Source organism: Mesoplodon mirus (assembly GCF_964341445.2).
Source record: "Mesoplodon mirus genome assembly, chromosome: 6".
Taxonomy (NCBI): domain Eukaryota; kingdom Metazoa; phylum Chordata; class Mammalia; order Artiodactyla; family Ziphiidae; genus Mesoplodon; species Mesoplodon mirus.
The window spans coordinates 78,155,345-78,175,483 of record NC_138982.1 but is presented as its reverse complement, the minus strand read 5'-3'; the positions used below and the strand labels follow the sequence as shown (position 1 = coordinate 78,175,483).

Below are 20,139 nucleotides of genomic sequence, written 5' to 3'. Positions count from 1 at the left end.
TGCTTTCCACCCAAGGATCTGGAGTACTTTTGTTTCAACTTCCTTCATTTTTTCCAAATCTGCATTGGATAAAAGCAGTGTTCCCACACTGCCATCCACTTTATGACCAGCCTCCACCACTCTACTCCACCCCCCTTTCCCAGCACCAGGTGGTTATAAACACTTCTTTCTAGAGCCATTGGCACCACTGGCTGCTCTCACCTTGGTTATGGGTTTAGTCACTTCCCTGCTGTAGTTATTGCAGCAGTACCTGCTTTATCCCTGTTGTGAAAGTGAGCTTCATGGTTTCTTCTCCTTAGAAGTGGTCAGCCACCACTGCCTGAGTCTGGGGAAATGGACTTTGCAGGCAGATGAGTTGGCATCAGAGTTCTGCAGTAAGCTGTGTCCCTGGGTCCTGAGTGATAAGCCTGTATATCTGTCCTGGTTAAGGAAGCCCTTTTCTTCTCCTCTTTTATTTGGACTCCTGCTTCAGTACCAGCTTGCTCCTCATTGCCTTCTTACCCAGTAGTTATCTTGAGCTCCATGGCAGCCCTGGGTACCAGGAAGGATCCCCACACCCCTGCCTTGGCAACAAGTTCCTCCATTGATCTCCCGAAGGAGTGGGTGCATTTCCTTTCTACCAGCACCCACTGGCCTTCCCCAGCACTCTGTAGTTGACTGTGCCCAGAGTGTTGGAATAGAGAGCCCCCATGGGAAACTGGAGTTGGGGGGTTGGGGGGGTGGGGAGCGAAAGCAAGAGTGAGCCAGCAAGCAGGGAACTGGTAAGAAAAAAAAGGGATGTTTTTATGATGATACATGTGAAATATTGTGGTCAGGAAATGTCACCTTCATATTATCAGAGTTAGGAATAAGCCCCATGCACATGCCTATCCTTTTAGCCTAATTAAATGACCAATTTTTAGTGCTGGCCTAATTTATAATTGTAATAATCCCACTAAGATGACTTTATTTTGTTAAAGCAATTATTTTTTTTGAATTTTATTTTATTCTTTTATACAGAAGGTTTTTATTAGTCATCCATTTTATACACATCAGTGTATACATATCAATCCCAATCTCCCAATTCATCACACCAGCACCCCCACTCCCCGCTGTTTCCCCCCTTGGTGTCCATACATTTGTTCTCTACATCTGTGTCTCTATTTCTGCCCTGCAAACCGGTTCATCTGTACCATTTTTCTAAGTTCCACATATATGCGTTAATATACGATATTTGTTTTTCTCTTTCTGACTTACTTCACTCTGTATGACAGTCTCCAGATTCATCCACATCTCTACAAATGACCCAATTTCATTCCTTTCTATGGCTGAGTAATATTCCATTGCATATATGTACCACATCTTCTTTATCCATTCGTCCGTCAATGGGCATTTAGGTTGCTTCCATGACCTGGCTATTGTAAATACCACAGCAATGAATATTAGGGTGCATGTGTCTTTTTGAATTATAGTTTTCTCCAGGTATATGCCCAGTAGTAGGATTCCTGGGTCATATGGTAATTCTATTTTTAGTTTTTTAAGGAACCTCCATACTGTTCTTCATAGTGGCTGTATCAATTTACATTCCCACAAACAGTGCAAGAGGGTTCCCTTTTCTTCACACCCTCTCCAGCATTTGTTGTTTGTAGATTTTCTGATGATACCCATTCTTACTGGTGTGAGGTGATACCTCATTGTAGTTTTGATTTGCATTTCTCTAATAATTAGTGATGTTGAGCAGCTTTTCATGTGCGTCTTGGCCATCTGTATGTCCTCTTTGGAGAAATGTCTATTTAGGTCTTCTGCCCATTTTTTGATTGGGTTGTTTGTTTTTTTAATATTGAGCTGCATGTACTGTTTATATATTTTGGAGATTAGTCCTTTGTCCATTGATTCACTTGCAAATGTTTTCTCCCATTCTGAGGGTTGTCTTTTCATCTTGTTTGTAGTTTCCTTTGCTTTGCAAAAGTTTTTAAGTTTCATTAGGTCCCATTTGTTTATTTTTGTTTTTATTTCCATTACTCTAGGAGGTGGATCCAAAAAGATCTTGCTGTTATTTATGTCAAAGAGTGTTCTTCCTATGTTTTCCTCTAAGAGTTTTATAGTGGCTGGTCTTACATTTAGGTCTCTAATCCATTTTGAGTTTATTTTTGTGTATGGTGTTAGGGAGTGTTCTAATTTCATTCTTTTACAAGTAGCTGTCCAATTTTACCAGCACCACTTATTGAAGAGATGGTCTTTTCTCCATAGTATGTTCTTGCCTCCTTTGTCTTAGATTAGTTGACCATAGGTGCGTGGGTTTATGTCTGGGATTTCTATCCTAGTCCATTGATCTATATTTCTGTTTTTGTGCCAGTACCATATTGTGTTCACTACTGTAGCTTTGTAGTATAGTCTGAAGTCAGGGAGCCTGATTCTTCCAGCTCTGTTTCTTTCCCTCAAGACTGCTTTGGCTATTTGGGGTCTTTTGTGTCTCCATACAAATTTTAAGGTTTTTTTTCTTCTAGCCCTGCATAAAATGCCATTGGTAATTTGATAGGGATTGCACTGAATCTGTAGATTGCTTTGGGTAGTATAGTCATTTTCACAATGTTGATTCTTCCAATCCAAGAACATGGTATATCTCTCCATCTGTTGATATCATCTTTAATTTCTTTCACAAGTGTCTTATAGTTTTCTGCCTAAGGGTTTTTTGTCTCCCTAGGTAGGTTTATTCCTAGGTATTTTATTCTTTTTGTTGCAGTGGTAAATGGGAGTGTTTCCTTAATTTCTCTTTCAGATTTTTCATCATTAGTGTATAGGAATGCAAGAGATTTCTGTGCATTAATTTTGTGTCTTGCAACTTTACCAAATTCATTGATTACCTCTAGTAGTTTTCTGGTGGCATCTTTAGGATTCGCTATGTATAGTATCACGTCATCTGCAAACAGTGACAGTTTAACTTCTTCTTTACCAATTTGTATTCCTTTTAGTTCTTTTTCTTCTCTGGTTGCCATGGCTAGGACTTCCAAAACTATGTTGAATAATAGTGGTGAGAGTGGACATCCTTGTCTTCTTCCTGATCTTAGAGGAAATGCTTTCAGTTTCTCACCATTGATGTTTGCTGTGGGTTTGTCATATATGGCCTTTATTATGTTGAGGTAGTTTCCTTCTATGCCCACTTTCTGGAGAGTTTTTTTCATAAATGGGTGTTGAATTTTGTCAAAAGCTTTTACTGCATCTATTGAGATGATCATATGGTTTTTCTCCTTCAATTTGTTAATATGGTATATCACGTTGATTGACTTGCGTATACTGAAGAATCCTTGCATTCCTGGAATAAACCCCACTTGGTGTATGATCCTTTTAATGTGCTGTTGGATTCTGTTTGCTAGTATTTTGTTGAGGATTTTTGCATCTGTGTTCATCAGTGATACTGGCCTGCAGTTTTCTTTCTTTGTGACATCCTTGTCTGGTTTTGGTATCAAGGTGATGGTGGCCTCGTAGAATGAGTTTGGGAGTGTTCCTCCCTCTGCTGTATTTTTGAAGAGTTTGAGAAGGATAGGTATTAGGTCTTCTCTAAATGTTTGACAGAATTTGCCTGTGAAGCCATCTGATCCTGGGCTTTTATTTGTTGGAAGATTTTTAATCACAGTTTCAATTTCAGTGCTTGTGATTGGTCTGTTCATATTTTCTATTTATTTCTGATTCAGTCTTGGCAGGTTGTGCATTTCTAAGATTTTGTCCATTTCTTCCAGATTGTCCATTTTATTGGCATAGAGATGCTTGTAGTAATCTCTCATGATCCTTTGTATTTCTGCGGTGTCAGTTGTTACCTCTCCTTTTTCATTTCTAATTCTATTGATTTGAGTCTTCTCCCCTTTTTTCTTCATGAGTCTGGCTAATGGTTTATCAATTTTGTTTATCTTCTCAAAGAACCAGCTTTTAGTTTTATTGGTCTTTGCTATCGTTTCCTTCATTTCTTTTTCATTTATTTCTGATCTGATTTTTATGATTTTTTTCCTTCTGCTAACTTTGGGGTTTTTTTGTTCTTCTTTCTCTAATTGCTTTAGGTGCAAGGTTAGGTTGTTTATTCGAGATGTTTCCTTTTCTTAAGGTAGGATTGTATTGCTATAAAGTTCCCTCTTAGAACTGCTTTTGCTGCATCCCATAGGTTTTGGGTCGTTGTGTCTCCATTGTCATTTGTTTCTAGGTATTTTTTAATTTCCTCTTTGATTTCTTCAGCGATCACTTCGTTATTGAGTAGTGTATTGTTTAGCCTCCATGTGTTTGTATTTTTTACAGATCTTTTCCTTTAATTGATATCTAGTCTCATAGCATTGTGGTCGGAAAAGATACTTGATACAATTTCAATTTTCTTAAATTTACCAAGGCTTCACTTGTGACCCAAGATATGATCTATCCTGGAGAATGTTCCATGAGCACTTGAGAAAAATATTTATTCTGTTTTTTTTTGGATGGTATGTCTTATAAATATCAATTAAGTCCATCTTGTTTAATGTATCATTTAAAGCTTGTGTTTCCTTATTTATTTTCATTTTGGATGATCTGTCCATTGGTGAAAGTGGGGTGTTAAAGTCCCCTACTATGAATGTGTTACTGTCGATTTCCCCTTTATGGCTGTTAGTATTTGCCTTATGTATTGAGGTGCTCCTATGTTGGGTGCATAAATATTTACAATTGTTATATCTTCTTCTCGGATCGATCTCTTGACCATTATGCAGTATCCTTCTTTGTCTCTTCTAATAGTCTTTATTTTAAAGTCTATTTTGTCTGATATGAGAATTGCTACTCCAGCTTTCTTTTGGTTTCCATTTGCATGGAATATCTTTTTCCATTCCCTTACTTTCAGTTTGTATGTGTCTCTAGGTCTGAAGTGGGTCTCTTGTAGACAGCATATACATGGGTCTTGTTTTTGTATTCATTCAGTCAATGTGTGTCCTTTGGTGGGAGCATTTAGTCCATTTACATTTAAGGTAATTATCAATATGTATGTTCCTATTCCCATTTTCTTAATTGTTTTTGGTTCGTTATTGTAGGTCTTTTCCTTCTGTTGTGTTTCTTGCCTAGAGAAGTTCCTTTAGCATTTGTTGTAAAGCTGGTTTGGTGGTGCTGAACTCTCTCAGCTTTTGCTTGTCTGTAAACGTTTTAATTTCTCCATCAAATCTGAATGAGATCCTTGCTGGGTAGAGTAATCTTGGTTGCAGGTTTTTCTCCTTCATCGTTTTAAATATGTCCTGCCAGTCCTTTCTGGCTTGCAGAGTTTCTGCTGAAACATCAGCTGTTAACCTTATGGGGATTCCCTTGTGTGTTATTTGTTGTTTTTCCCTTGCTGCTTTTAATATTTTTTCTTTGTATTTAATTTTTGACAGTTTGATTAATATGTGTCTTGGCATATTTCTCCTTGGATTTATGCTGAATGGGACTCTCTGTGCTTCCTGGACTTGATTAACTATTTCCTTTCCCATATTAGGGAAGTTTTCAACTATAATCTCTTCAAATATGTTCTCAGTCCCTTTCTTTTTCTCCTCTTCTTCTGGGACCCTATAATTTGAATGTTGGTGCATTTGATGTTGTCCCAGAGGTCTCTGAGACTGTCCTCAGTTCTTTTCATTCTTTCTTCTTTATTCTTCTCTGCAGTAGTTATTTCCACTAGTTTATCTTCCAGGTCACTTATCCGTTCTTCTGCCTCAGTTATTCTGCTATTGATCCCATCTAGAGTATTTTTAATTTCATTTATTGTGTTGTTCATCATTCCTTGTTTCATCTTTAGTTCTTCTATGTCCTTGTTAAATGTTTCTTGCATTTTGTCTATTCTATTTCCAAGATTTTGGATCATCTTTACTATCATTATTCTGAATTCTTTTTCAGGTAGACTGCCTATTTCCTCTTCATTTGTTAGGTCTGATGGGTTTTTTCTTGCTCCTCATCTGCTGTGTGTTTTTCTTCTCATTTTGCTTGTATTACTGTGTTTTTTTTCTCCCTTTTGCAGGCTGCAGGTTTGTATTTCCCGTTGTTTTTGCTGTCTGTCCCCAGTGGCTAAGGTTGGTTCAGTGGGCTGTGTAGGCTTCCTGGTGGAGGGGACTAGTGCCTGTGTTCTGGTGGATGAGGCTGGATCTTGTCTTTCTTGTGGGCAGATCCACATCTGGTGGTGTGTTTTGGGGTGTCTGTGGACTTATAATGATTTTAGGCAGCCTCTCGGCTAATGGAAGGTGTTGTGTTCCTGTCTTGCTAGTTGTTTGGCCTAGGGTGTCCAGCACTGTAGCTTGCTGGTCGTTGAGTGAAGCTGGGTGCTGGTGTTGAGATGGAGACCTCTGGGAGATTTTCGCTATTTTATATTATGTGGAGCTGGGAGGTCTCTTGTGGACTAGTGTCCTGAAATTTTCTCTCCCACCTCAGAGGCACAGCACTGACTCCTGGCTGCAGCACCAAGAGCCTTTCATCCACACGGCTCAGAATAAACGGGAGAAAAAGTAGAAAGAAAGAATTAGTAAAAGTAGAAAGAAAGAAAGAGAAAGAAAGAAAGAAAGAAAGAAAACAAAGAAAGAAAAAGAAAGAAAGAGAGAGAGAGGGAGGGAGGGAGGAAGGAAAGGAGGGAAGGAAGGAAAAAAGAAAGAAGGAAAGAAAAAGTAAAAGAAAAGAAAAGAAAATAACATTATAAAAAAATAATAATTATTAAGAAAAGAATAAAAGGATGGATAGAACCCTAGGACAAATGGTGGATGTAAAGCTATACAGACAAAATCTCACACAGGAGTATACACGTACACACTCAGAAAAAGAGGAAAAGGGGAAAAAATCCTAAATCTTGCTCTCAAAGTCCACCTCCTCAATTTGGGATGATTCGTTGTCTAAAGGAGGGAAGGAAGGAAGGAAAGAAGGAAGGAAGGGAGGGAGGGAGGGAGGAAGGAAAGAAAGAAAGATAAAGTAAAATAAAATAAAGTAAGATAAAATAAAGTTATTAAAATAAAAAATAATTATTAAGAAAAAAATTAAATAAAAAAACGGATAGAACCTTAAGACAAATGGTGGAAGCAAACCTATACAGACAAAATCTCACATAGAAGCATACACATACACACTCACAAAAAGAGGAAAAGGGGAAAAAATCATAAATCTTGCTCTCCAAGTCCACCTGCTCAATTTGGGATGATTCCTTGTCTATTCAGGTATTCCACAGATGCAGGGTACATGAAGTTGATTGTGGAGCTTTAATCTGCTGCTTCTGAGGCTGCTGGAAGCGATTTCCCTTTCACTTCTTTGTTCTCACAGCTCCTGGGGCTCAGCTTTGGATTTGGCTCCACTTCTGCGTGTAGGTCGCTGGAGCTCTTTGCTCAGACAGGACAGGGTTAAAGGAATAGCTGCTTCGGGGACTCTGGCCCACTCAGGCCGGGGGGACCGAGGGGTATGGAGTGCGGGGCGAGCCTGCGGCAGCAGAGGCTGGCGTGACGTTGCACCAGCCTGAGGCGTGCCGTGCATTCTCCCGGAGAAGTTGTCCCTGGATCCCGGGAACCTGGCAGTGGTGGGCTGCACAGGCTCCCCGGAAGGAGGGTGTGGATAGTGACCTGTGCTCGCACACAGGCTTCCTGGTGGCGGCAGCAGCAGCCTTAGCGTCTCATGCCCGTCTCTGGGGTCCACGCTTTTAGCCGCGGCTCGCGCCTCTCTCTGGAGCTCTTTTAAGCAGCGCTCTTAATCCCCTCTCCTCAAGCAGCAGGAAACAAAGAGAGAAGAAAAAGTCTCTTGCCTCTTCGGCAGCTCCAGACTTTTCCCCGTACTCCCTCCCGGCTAGCCGTGGTGCACTAACCCCCTGCAGGCTGTGTTCACGCCACCAACCCCAGTCCTCTCCCTGCGCTCCCACCGAAGCCCGAGCCTCAGCTCCCAGCCCCCGCCTGCCCTGGCGGGTGAGCAGAGAAGCCTCTCAGGCTGGTGGGTGCTGGTCGGCACCGATCCTCTGTGCGGGAATCTCTCCGCTCTGCCCTCCGCACCCCTGTCGCTGCGCTCTCCTCTGCGGCTCCGAAGCTTTCCGCCTCCGCCACCCACAGTCTCTGCCCGCGAAGGGGCTTCCCAGTGTGTGGAAACCTTTCCTCCTTCACAGCTCCCTCCCACTGGTGCAGGTCCCGTCCCTATCCTTTTGTCTCTGTTTATTCTTTTTTCTCTTGCCCTACCCAGGTACGTGGGGAGTTTCTTGCCTTTTGGGAAGTCTGAGGTCTTCTGCCAGCGTTCAGTAGGTGTTCTGTAGGAGTTGTTCCACGTGTAGATGTATTGCTGGTGTATCTGTGGGGAGGAAGGTGATCTCCGCGTCTTACTCTTCTGCCATCTTCCCCGGAAGTCTGTTGGAAGATTTTTAATCACAGTTTCAATGTCATTACTTGTGACTGGTCTGTTCTTATTTTCTATTCCTTCCTGGTTCAGTCTTGGATGGTTATACCTTTCTAAGAATTTGTCCATTTCTTCCAGGTGGTCCATTTTATTGGCATAGAGTTGCTTGTAGTAGTCTCTTAGGATGTAGTAGTCTCTTAGTATTTCTGTGGTGTCTGTTGTAAATTCTCCTTTTTCATTTCTAATTTTATTGATTTGAGTCCTCTCCCTCTTTTTCTTGATGAGTCTGGCTAATGGTTTATCAATTTTGTTTATCTTCTCAAAGAATGAGCTTTTAGTTTTATTGATCTTTGCTATTGTTTTCTTTGTTTCTATTTCATTTATTTCTGCTCTGATCTTTATGATTTCTTTCCTTCAGCTAACTTTGGGTTTTGTTTGTTCTTCTTTCTCTAGTTCCTTTAGGTGTAAGGTTAGATTGTTTATTTGAGATTTTTCTTGTTTCTTGAGGTAGGCTTCTACTGCTATAAACTTCCCTCTTAGAACTGCTTTTGCTGCATCCCATAGGTTTGGATCGTCATGTTTTCATTGTCATTTGTCTCTAGGTATTTTTTGATTTCCTCTTTGATTTCCTCAGTGGTCTCTTGGTTATTTAGTAACGTATTGTTTAGCCTCCATGTGTTTGTGCTTTTTACATTTTTCTCCCTGTAATTTATTTCTAATCTCATAACGTTGTGGTCAGAAAAGATGCTTGATATGATTTCAATTTTTTAAAATTTACTGAGGCTGGATTTGTGACCCAGGATGTGATCTATCCTGGCGAATGTTCCATGTGCACTTGAGAAGAAATTGTAATCTGCATTTTTGGATGGAATGTCCTATAAATATCAATTAAATCTATCTGATCTATTGTGTCATTTAAAGCTTGTGTTTCCTTATTAATTTTCTGTTTGGATGATCTGTCCATTGGTGTGAGGTGCTAAAGTTCCCCACTATTATCTTGTTACTGTCAATTTCCTCTTTTAGAGATGTTAGCAGTTGCCTTATGTATTGAGGTGCTCCTATGTTGGGTGCATATATATTTATAATTGTTATATCTTCTTCTTGGATTGATCCCTTGATCATTATGTAGTGTCCTTCCTTGTCTCTTGTAACATTCTTTATTTTAAAGTCTATTTTATCTGATATGAGTATTGTTACTCCAGCTTTCTTTTGATTTCCACTTGCATGGAATATCTTTTCCCATCCCCTCACTTTCAGTTTGTATGTGTCCCTAGGTCTGAAGTGGGTCTCTTGTTCACAGCATATATGTGGGTCTTATTTTTGTATCCATTCATCAAGCCTGTGTCTTTTGGTTGGAGCATTTAATCCATTCATGTTTAAGGTAATTATCAATATGTATGTTCATATTACCATTTTCTTAGCTGTTTTGGGTTTGTTTTTGTAGGTCCTTTTCTTCTCTTGTGTGTCCCACTTAGAGAAGTTCCCTTAGCATTTGTTTTAGAGCTGGTTTGGTGGTGCAGAATTCTCTTAGCTTTTGCTTGTCTGTAAAGCTTTTGATTTCTCTATAGAATCTGGATGAGATCCTTGCCAGGTAGAGTAATCTTGGTTGTACATTCTCCCCTTTCATCACTTTAAGTATATCATGCCACTCCCTTCTGGCTTGTAGAGTTTCTGCTGAGAAATCAGCTGTTAACCTTATGGGAGTTCCCTTATGTGTTGTTTGTCATTTCTCCCTTGCTGCTTTCAATAATTTTTCTTTGTCTTTAATTTTTGCCAATTTGATTACTATGTGTCTTGGCGTGTTTCTCCTTGGGTTTATCCTCTATGTGACTCTCTGCACTTCCTGGACTTGGATGGCTATTTCCTTCCCATGTTAGGGAGGTTTTTGACTATAATCTCTTCAAATATTTTCTCTAGTGCTTTCTCTCTCTCTTCTCCTTCTGGGACCCCTATAATGCAAATGTTGTTGCGTTTAATGTTGTCTCAGATGTCTCTTAGGCTGTCTTCATTTCTTTTCATTCTTTTTTCTTTATTCTGTTCCACAGCAGTGAATTCCTCCATTCTGTCTTCCAGGTCACTTATCTGTTCTTCTGTCTGAGTTATTCTGCTATTGATTCCTTCTAGTGTATTTTTCATTTCAGTTAATTGTGTTGTTCATCTCTCTTTGTTTGTTCTTTTATTCTTCTAGATCTTTGTTAAACATTTCTTGCAATTTCTCAATCTTTGCCTCCATTCTTTTTCCAAGGTCCTGGATCATCTTCACTATCGTTATTCTGAATTCTTTTTCTGGCAGGTTGCCTATCTCCACTTCATTTAGTTGTTTTTCTGGGGTTTTATCTTGTTCCTTCACCTGGTACATAGCCCTCTGCCTTTTCATCTTGTCTATCTTTCTGTGAATGTGGTTTTTGTTCTACAGGCTGCAGGATTGTAATTCCTCTTGCTTCTGCTGTCTGCCATCTGGTGGATGAGGCTATCTAAGAGGCTTGTGCAAGTTTCCTGATTGGAGGGACTGGTGGTGGGTAGAGCTGGGTGTTGCTCTGGTGGGCAAAGCTCAGTAAAACTTTAATCCACTTGTCTGATGATGGATGGGACTGGGTTCCCTCCCTATTGGTTGTTTGGCCTGAGGTGACCCAACACTGGAACCTACCCAGGCTCTTTGGTGGGGCTAATTGCAGACTCTGGGAGTGCTCACGCCAAAGGGTACCTCCCAGAACTTCTGTTTCCAGTGACACACAGGCACCCCCCACCTCTGCAGGAGACTCTCCAGCACTAGCAGGCTGGTCTGATTCAGTCTTCTATGTGGTCACAGCTCCTTCCCCTGCGTCCCAATGAGGACTCTACATTGTGTGTGCCCTCCAAGAGTGGAGTCTCTGTTTCCCCCAGTCCTATTGAAGTCCTGCAATCAAATCCCACTAGCCTTCAAAGTCTGATTCTCTAGGAATTCCTCCTCCCGTTGCCAGACCCCCAGATTGGGAAGCCTGACGTGGGGCTCAGAACCTTCACTCCAGTGGGTAGACTTCTGTGGTATAAGTGTTCTCCAGTTTGTGAGTCACCCACCCAGCAGTTATGGGATTTGAATTTATCGTGATTACGCCCCTCCTACCGTCTCACTGTAGCTTCTCCTTTGTCTTTGGATGTGGGGTATCTTTTTTGGTGAGTTCCAGTGTCTTCCTGTCAATGATTGTTCAGCAGTTAGTTGTGATTCTGGTGTTCTTGTAAGAGGGAGTGAGAGCACGTCCTTCTACTCCACCATCTTGAACCAATCTTTCACACTAAGACTTTTAAGGAAAATACTAAGGAAATTATTATCCTCTGGCTTATTTGTTGATACTGGTTTAAAATTAATTTCTATCCTTAATGTTAGCTCACAAGTAATTATTAAATTTCTGTATTTCTGATTTTTAATTATCTATCATCCTATTTAGATTGATAGAGAATTTAAAGTCCAGAAAACTTTGTTTTCAATTGGATTCCCCGTTCCCAAACCTTTATTGTACTGCAGTGATGCTTGTGTCATTGGAACAGAATTTTATGTGATGGAACATGTGCAGGTAAATTAACACTTAATTGTACTTTTTGTTGCTTTTATTTTTAATTGTGAAATTAGATGTTAATAAATGATAGTATATTAGTCTACATTGCAGGTAATTAGTTTGCTTTGCAAGGGCTTAAACTTTTTTCTTTTTCTTAAAACAACAGAAATTTATTCTCTCTGTTCTGGAGGCTAGAAGTTTGAAACCAAGGTGTCAGCAAGATTGGTTCTCTATGGAAGTTTTGTTTTGTTTTTGTTTTTGTTTTTTTAATTTTTTTATTGAGATATAGTTGATGCACAATATTATATAAGTTACAGGTGTATTACATAGTGATTCACAAGTTTTAAAGGTTATACTGCACTTACAGTTATTATAAAATACTGGCTCTATTCCCTGTGTTGTATTAAACTTTCATTTTATTTTGAGCACACACCGTTTGAGCGGATTGAAGTAAACTAGGAAAAAATTTAGTAATTAGGGTGTATTGGCTTAGTCTTCCTCTAGGTGTCAGTAAAGAGCTATATGTAGTGGCAATAACTAAACCGTCCAAATAGGGGAAAAAACTACTCCAAATAGGACATCAATCCATTAAAAATAAATCCAAATTGTTTTAAGTTTGTTTTTTTTTTTGGTAAGATGTTACTTGAGATTAGTTTTTGTCCTTTAAGTTCATCTTGGTGTATCCTTGTATTTTCCCTTTGGCATGTACACTCTTATGTTAAACATGTTTCACAAATGACAGTTTTTCTAGAGCAGTCTACAAAGAATTGGTTTTCGTTGTAAAACTGTATCCTGATCTTTTTTGTAGGCAACAGGGGATGATGACACAGCAAATAATTGGTATGAAAAGATTTATCTTGTTTTATATTATCTGTTGTAATTGCTTCCATAGGGCCGAATCTTTCGTGATTTCACAATTCCTGGAGTTAGCCCAGCAGAACGCTCAGCCATATATGTGGCCATGATAGAAACCTTGGCTCAGTTACATTCCTTGAATATACAGTCACTGCAGCTGGAAGGATATGGTAGAGGTGCTGGGTACTGCCAAAGACAGGTAATGCATCCACACAAACAGCTCCTTTTCTCAAGTTGTTGGAAATAATATTAGTTAAAATAAAAACCTATTATTTTATACTTTTCTAAAACTTGGCTATAACTTTTTATATCAGCTGTCAGGTTGTCTTGTTTTAAACATAAAATAATTTTATATTTTTATATCAGATTTTGTTCAGCAAAAGCTTCTGTAACAGCATGTACATAAATGCAGATTTAAAGCTGTTTTTATCACTTCATTTAATTTACCAATATATTTTCTATACAATTTTCCCTTTTTAAATTAGTTTAACAGATATTTATTAAGCATGAATGTATGTTTAATATGTGCTGAATACTGTGTTAAATATCAGGAAAATAGAATTAAGTTCTTCCCCTAAAGGAACTTATGGTCATTTTTGAGACATCTATACCTGAATCTCATTTACATGAGACTTGAAAATGGTGTAAAAGAGTATGTAATCTTGTAGTTAATTGTTTGGTACTCATCATGAAAACTGTTCCATTCAGAGGAGATATCAGTATGCCCTTGCTTAGGTTGGGGAAAGCTTCCCGGGAAAGATATGTCTTGTACTGTGTATTTAAGGAAGGATAAAATCTAGAGCAATAGGGAAGAGATGGTGAGCATTTCAAATGAAAGGAACAGCAAGACCAGATATGTATGGGGCTGTTTCCCTTTGTACATATGTCTTTTTGAGGGGGCAGAAGGGAGAGAAACGGGAACTAAGGTTTAGGGAATACTCGTTATGTGCCAGCACCCATGCTAGGTGAGTTGTTAGACCTAGTGTTTTTTAATCTTTGTAAGAACCCTAATACATAGCTATTACTACCCCCATTTTGCAGATGAGGAAACTGAGGCTTGCAGGTATTAAGTAATATACAAATAAGTGGCTTAGACATAATTTAAACCCAACCTTCTGTGACTCCAAAGATGAAGATCTTTACTGTACTAAATTGAACAGAGATACCTTAGAAAGTGGGGAGAGAGATATAAGTAGAATAATAATATTATTTCAGTTGGAGAACTTTGAGAATAGGTTGTCTTATTTGCATTCAATTCTAAGAACAATAAAAAAATCTTTGCATTTTTCATATCTGTAATATATTTTTGAAGATTCTTTAGAAAATTCTATGGGTAATAAGAAAGGGGATTAAAATGAAAAATAAAAATCTCCCTTCTTCTTCTAGTCCCCATATTACAGTTTTCAGGGATTACTTGTTTCTTGTGACCCTTCCAGAAATTTTCTATGTCTATTTTTTTTGGTATGTACGTATGTGTGTTTGTGTGTGTTCTTTTTTTTTTTCTCCTTCCACAAAATAGTTGCTGAATAAAGACTAGAACCCATGTCTCTTGATTCCTAGGCCAGTATTTTTTTTCCTGATAAAAGTCTAGGTAAGTAAAATGGAACTAGATGGAAGAGAAACTTAAATGTTGAAGTTTTCAGGCTGATATGAGTGTTTTAGGCTAATATGAGTATCACGGCATTTGTCCTGAGCATTTAACACTAAAACAAAATTTGATATAATTGAATTTTGTTTTAATTTTAGAATTGCTGAATCTTATATTCTAATTTCAGCTCTGTCATTTTTTTAAAATTTATATATCTTTAGGTATCAACCTGGACAAAGCAATATCAAGCTGCAGCTCATCAGGACATCCCTGCCATGAACCAACTATCTGACTGGCTAATGAAAAACTTGCCAGATAATGACAATGAAGAAAATTTGATTCATGGAGATTTCAAACTAGATAACATAGTTTTCCACCCTAAAGAGGTATTGGAAGCCCTGTTTATTAAAAATTGAGTATGTCTGATTTGGGACACACGTACTAAGTAGATGTTCCCCCAGAGCACTGAAGGAGCCCACTCCATCCCCATTCTTCCCCTATATTCAAAACTAACTTTATCACTCACAACTTTTAGAAATAAGTCCTGCAGATATTCTGGCATAGGTATCTGCCCACCTTAAAAGGCTGGGTCTAATCATCTAATTTACTACTTTAAAAGTATTTGGGAATTTACATGCATGTTGCTGTTTTCTTCAAAGAAATTTTTCAGCTACTAAATATATTTAGCTTATCCACGTTCTTGCTCTTTCTTCTGGTTCATTTTCATTTTTTTCCATATCTGATAAAGAATTTTTAATTTGATTATTATAATCTCAGAGAGGACAGAATTCCAAAAGACTCTTTTGAGGCTTCAAAAGAATTTGTATGAGGTTAATGTAACCATGCCCTGTGTAAATGTACACAGTGTAATCTTTATAAAGAGCACAAACAAATCAGAGCTATAACCCTCCTCCACTGAGCATAGTGAGGCCTAGGATTGGAGGAGTGTGGTGGGAATGAAGAAAGTACTTCAGTTCTCCTCTCTTTACCTGTATGCCTTTGGACAAGACATTTATTTGGCCCTTAGCATTCTGATATTGATGTGAATGATTTACAGTTCCCTGAATCTTCCTTCTTAGGAGAAAATTTTCTGGGTTCATTAGTTTTCTCAGAATGCTAAGATGTTTTAGGGCAGGAAGAGCTATTCTAAATTCATGTGTTAAGCTTCTGGGTTTCATGTTCTTTTCATACAGGAAGAGGACAGGAGGAAAATAACATTATAAATTGCATTGCTGTCATAATTCAAAGTACTGCTATATCAATTGAAAGTTCAAATATAATATAAAGACATACGAGCACATTCACCATCAAGACAGAAAATTTTTCATAGAAAAGTCAGTTTGGGTATTTAAATTATGTATATGTAATTATACATATGTGTGTGTATGTAACTTTTTGTTAATGGCATGGATGAATTCTGATTTATGACTGTTAAATATAGAATAGGAAAATTAAAGATTGCTAATTTATAACCTGGAAAAATTAGAAAAGCATATACCTTAAAACAGCAGGATCTGGTCTATATTTTATCTATTTCATTTGGTTCATTAATATTTTTGGAGCCTATCTTTGAATAAGTCAACGTTCTTTATGTGTTCTATCAATATGACTACAGTACTTTTACATTCATTACGTAAGCAAGGAAGGAAAAATTCAGACCTAAATCTCCTTAGTAATGTGTTGTCTACCAAGATGTTTAAATATGCTGAAATTAAATATTAAATATGCTGAAAGTAACAGCATGTAAGTTCCAAATAGTTATTCCCTTTTTATATTTAATCTCATGTTAGAAAACCGTTTCTTATAGGATTAAAGTTGCCAAACAGGAATCATCTAACTTAAGTTCTGTGGAGGCGATGCTAATTTGTTACATATATCATTATCTTTTATGTTTTAGGGTTATATAGTAGCTAGTAAAATGTCTTCTACTTTATACCCAGTAATCCCTTAATTATTAGTTAAATCAAAGTTAATCAATTTCTGTCTCATATAAATATGTGTAGCTAATTTTTTATGGAAGTAACATAGAGTTGACAAAGTACAAGTCAACTGGCATTTATTTATTACAAACTATGAGCTCTGAAACATGGGGTTAGAAGGAAAAACAGCTCTTGACGAGCTCAAAATACAGATGGAGAGAAAAGATACTCGGGTAACAGCAGAGAACAATATATACCCAAATGCTAAAGTATATCATACGGTAAAATTAAGAGAGTAGTCAAAGAAGGAAAACATTCCCACTGTGGACTGGCATTAAAAGCTATGAAACTTTAGAATTTAATTCTTGTCAATAGTTCCATCTCATTTTTTAAATTTCATAAATAATTAGGAAATTAGACTATGTTTGTTTTTTCATGAAGGCACTTCAAAAATTGGAAAATCAGTCCCTGGATGTGTATATGTATGTGCTCCACTGTATATATTCCTAGGGATATGATTGAAAGCTTTTTATTTTTCCTTTGAGGGTAAGAATTATACCTTTAATTAATTTTTTTCTTACCTTTGTTTCTAGAGTCTGTATGGTAGATGCTCAGTAAGTGGGGACCTTCTAGACTAAGAGCTCCTATAAAGCAGTAAATGCATCTTATTCATTTCTGCAGGTGGTTACACGTTTCTGAATGAATCTATGTTAAAATAATTGACTTTAATCACTAAGGTACTATTTCCATCTCATTTATTTATGCTTAATTTTTATTCTCTACCAGTATGACCTTAACCCCTTACTGTGCCTCAGTTTTTATTGTAACGTTTTATTTTGAAATCATTAAAGACTCACAAGAAGTTGTAAAAATTGTAGAGGGGCCTGTGTATCCATCATCCAGATTCCCCAAAGAGATCTCACACAACTAGAGTATATTATCAAAGCCAGGAAATTGACATTGTGTGACTTGTGTGCCTTTTGGATTGGGAAAAAAAAAATTCAGGGTTCCTAAAGAGCTAAAATGAGGTAATTGATATGGAGCAACTAGCTGGTACCTGGCACAGCTGGTGCTCAACTTATTTCAGTTCTCTTCTTTTCCATTCTTTTCCCCTCTGTTCTTATATTCTGCTTTTCCAAGATTGCCTATCAAGCTCTATTCTTTAGAAAAAATTAGGGTAAAAGTAAATCTTTACTTTTAGTAGATATGTACTAAAACCTAAACAGTACTTATAGGGAATGAAATTATAGGAGATTTATAAGTTGTACATTTCTGTAATGTTTAAGGTTTGAGGTTTTATTGTTTTTTTTCCCCCAAACAGCAGCATATTTTATTTTTGTTGTCAGAAAATACAACAATTAAGAAAGAAAACAAAAACAATTTTAAATGATAAACCATCTAAAAATGTGTGTGGTAAACCAGTAAAGAATTACTAAAGGGAATAACCAAACTAAAATATATCACTCAATTTCACAATCCCTAGTTATTTTCTAGTTACTGATATGTAAGGTATTTGAAGCATGTTTGAGCAAGTGTTTCAGTAGTAAAAAATGCTTACTGCAATGTTTAAAAGAAATCCAGTTTTCCTGAAAAATATCGTTAATTTTCCAAATATAAATCTTACCCATCTGGCAGAGAAATGTTTAAGATTTTGGAATTTAATGTACATATTACCATTTCAACTTGAAAAATAAATATATTTAATAAACCCATAGATATTTTATCTGCGTTCATTAATTAGTAGTCAGATGTATTTACGATAAATATAAGGGCACTGTTTCTTCTGAAGTCATCTGCCTTGCAGCCTTTTATATGTTGTCTTATGGAAAAAAAATTTGTTATGCAAAACAAAACTTGTCTTTTTAATGGATTTTTCTTTTTAATTCCCCCACTATTTCTAAGATGTCAGTGTATTTAGAGAAAAGCTTAATTATAAAACTTAATTTTATTGCTAGAAAAGCCATGGGGATTGGGTTTTTTTTCCAATCTTTTTACTTTTCAGATGTTTTTAAATACCCTTAATATGCTCTTTGGTCATAAAGCCAGGTTTTGAACTCAGACCTACTGACTTCCAATTCCATATGATTCCTTCCACACTGTACTGCTTCTCATCTCTGTTGGAACTGGTCAACTTTTGACTTCATTTGACTTCTCACCTTGCCTGGCCCAGGTGGGCATGATCAATCATTTCAAGAACTACCTTCTTTATTATCAATGAATTAATAATGTTTTGACTGTGAATGTGTGTGCAAGTAATGTAAGAGTTATAAAGTTTCCTGACCTTATATTATTATTGCAGAATCTTCTCACCTCTTGACTTTATATATAATCTCCAACCCTGATCTTGGTTCATTGTATTTTTGCTACAGAATGAAGTCGTAAAGTCACGTTAATGGGGTCTGGGACATATCTATGCTGCATAATTTCATCTAGGTTGTAACTTCATCTCTTTGTAAAATCTGTGACATTTTTTTAAATGGCTTTTTCAAATCTTCTCTATTCTTCTTGAACTATCAAGTTGCCTTTTACATCTAGACTCCCACTCTCACATTTAGATTTGATTCGTTTTTGTCCTTTTAATCACTTTTCAGCACAAGCTGCTTTCTAGGGATTACATACCCCTGGAAATTCTCTTGATGTTGTTGAAGACATTTCAGTCCACTACACAATGTTTCCTTCATGCAGACTGATGGGGCACATTTTTCTTAAGCCATTGCCAAGAAAAATTGTTACTTTTTAAAAATTAAAGTATAGTCGATATATAGTATTATGTAAGTTACAGGTGTACAGTATAGTGATTCACAATTTTTAAAGGTTATACTCCATTTATAGTTATTATAAAATATTGGCTATATTCTCTGTGTCCTTATAGCTTATTTTATACATAATAGTTTGTACCTCTTAATCCCCTACCTCTAAATTACCCCTCCCTCCTTCCCTCTCCCCATTGGTAACCATTAGTTTGTTCTCTAAATCTATAAGTCTGTTTCTTTTTTGTTATATTCACTAGTTTATTTTTTACATTCCACATATAAGTGATATCATGTAGCATTTGTCTTTCTCTGTCCAACTTATTTCACTTAACATAATACCATCCAAGTCCATGCACGTTGTTGCAAATGGCAAAATTTCCTTCTTTTTTATGCCTGAGTAGCATTCCATTGTGTGTGTGTGTGTATATATATATATATCATGTCTTCTATATCCATTCATCTGTTGATGGACACTTAGGTTGCTTCCATATCTTGACTACTGTAAATAATGCTGGTATGAACACTGGATACATGTAACTTTTCAAATTAGTGTTTTTGTTTTCTTCAGATATATACCCAGGAGTGGAATTGCTGAGTCATATTATAGTTCTAGTTTTAGTTTTTTGCAAAACCTCCATACTGTTTTGCATAGTGGCTGCATGAATTCACATTCCCACCAACATTGTATGAGGGTTCCCTTTTCTCCACATCCTGACTAGCATTTGCTATTTGTGTTCTTTTTGATGATGGCCATTGTGACAGGTGTGAGGTGATATCTCATTGTGGTTTTGATTTCATTTCCCTAATGATTAGCGATGTTGAACATCTTTTCATGTGCCTGTTGGCCATCTGCATTTCCTCTTCGGAAAAAAGTCTATTCAGGTCTTATGCCCATTTTTAAATCAGTTTTTTAAAAAAATATTGAGTTGTATGAGTGTTTATATATTTGGGATATTAACCCCTTATTGGTCATATCATTTGCAAATATTTTCTCCCATTCAGTAGGTTGTCTTCTTATTTTGTTGATGGTTTCCTTTGCTGTGCAAAAGCTTTTAAGTTTAATTAGGCCCCGTGTGTTTATTTTTGCTTTTATTTCCTTTGCTTTAGGAGATAAATCTAAAAACATATGGCTACAATTTATATCAAAGAGTGTGGTCTGTTTTCCTCTAGGAGTTTTGTTTCTAGTCTTACAT

The 20,139-nt window shown here is 37.1% G+C and overlaps 1 protein-coding gene across 7 annotated transcripts in view; it reads left to right on the top strand.

Annotated features, from left to right (window-relative positions):
• The window catches only part of ACAD11 (acyl-CoA dehydrogenase family member 11), a 100,415-nt gene that overhangs the window by 8,363 nt on the left and 71,913 nt on the right, over positions 1-20,139 (top strand). For 6 of the 7 annotated variants that reach the window (XM_082626068.1, XM_082626065.1, XM_082626066.1 and 3 more), the window contains exons 3-5: positions 11,724-11,849; positions 12,724-12,885; positions 14,496-14,660. In XM_082626068.1, coding sequence (XP_082482194.1) covers positions 11,724-11,849; positions 12,724-12,885; positions 14,496-14,660 — 453 coding nt within the window. The remainder of the gene's footprint in view (positions 1-11,723; positions 11,850-12,723; positions 12,886-14,495; positions 14,661-20,139) is intronic. The other variant, XM_082626067.1, reaches the window with a different exon arrangement.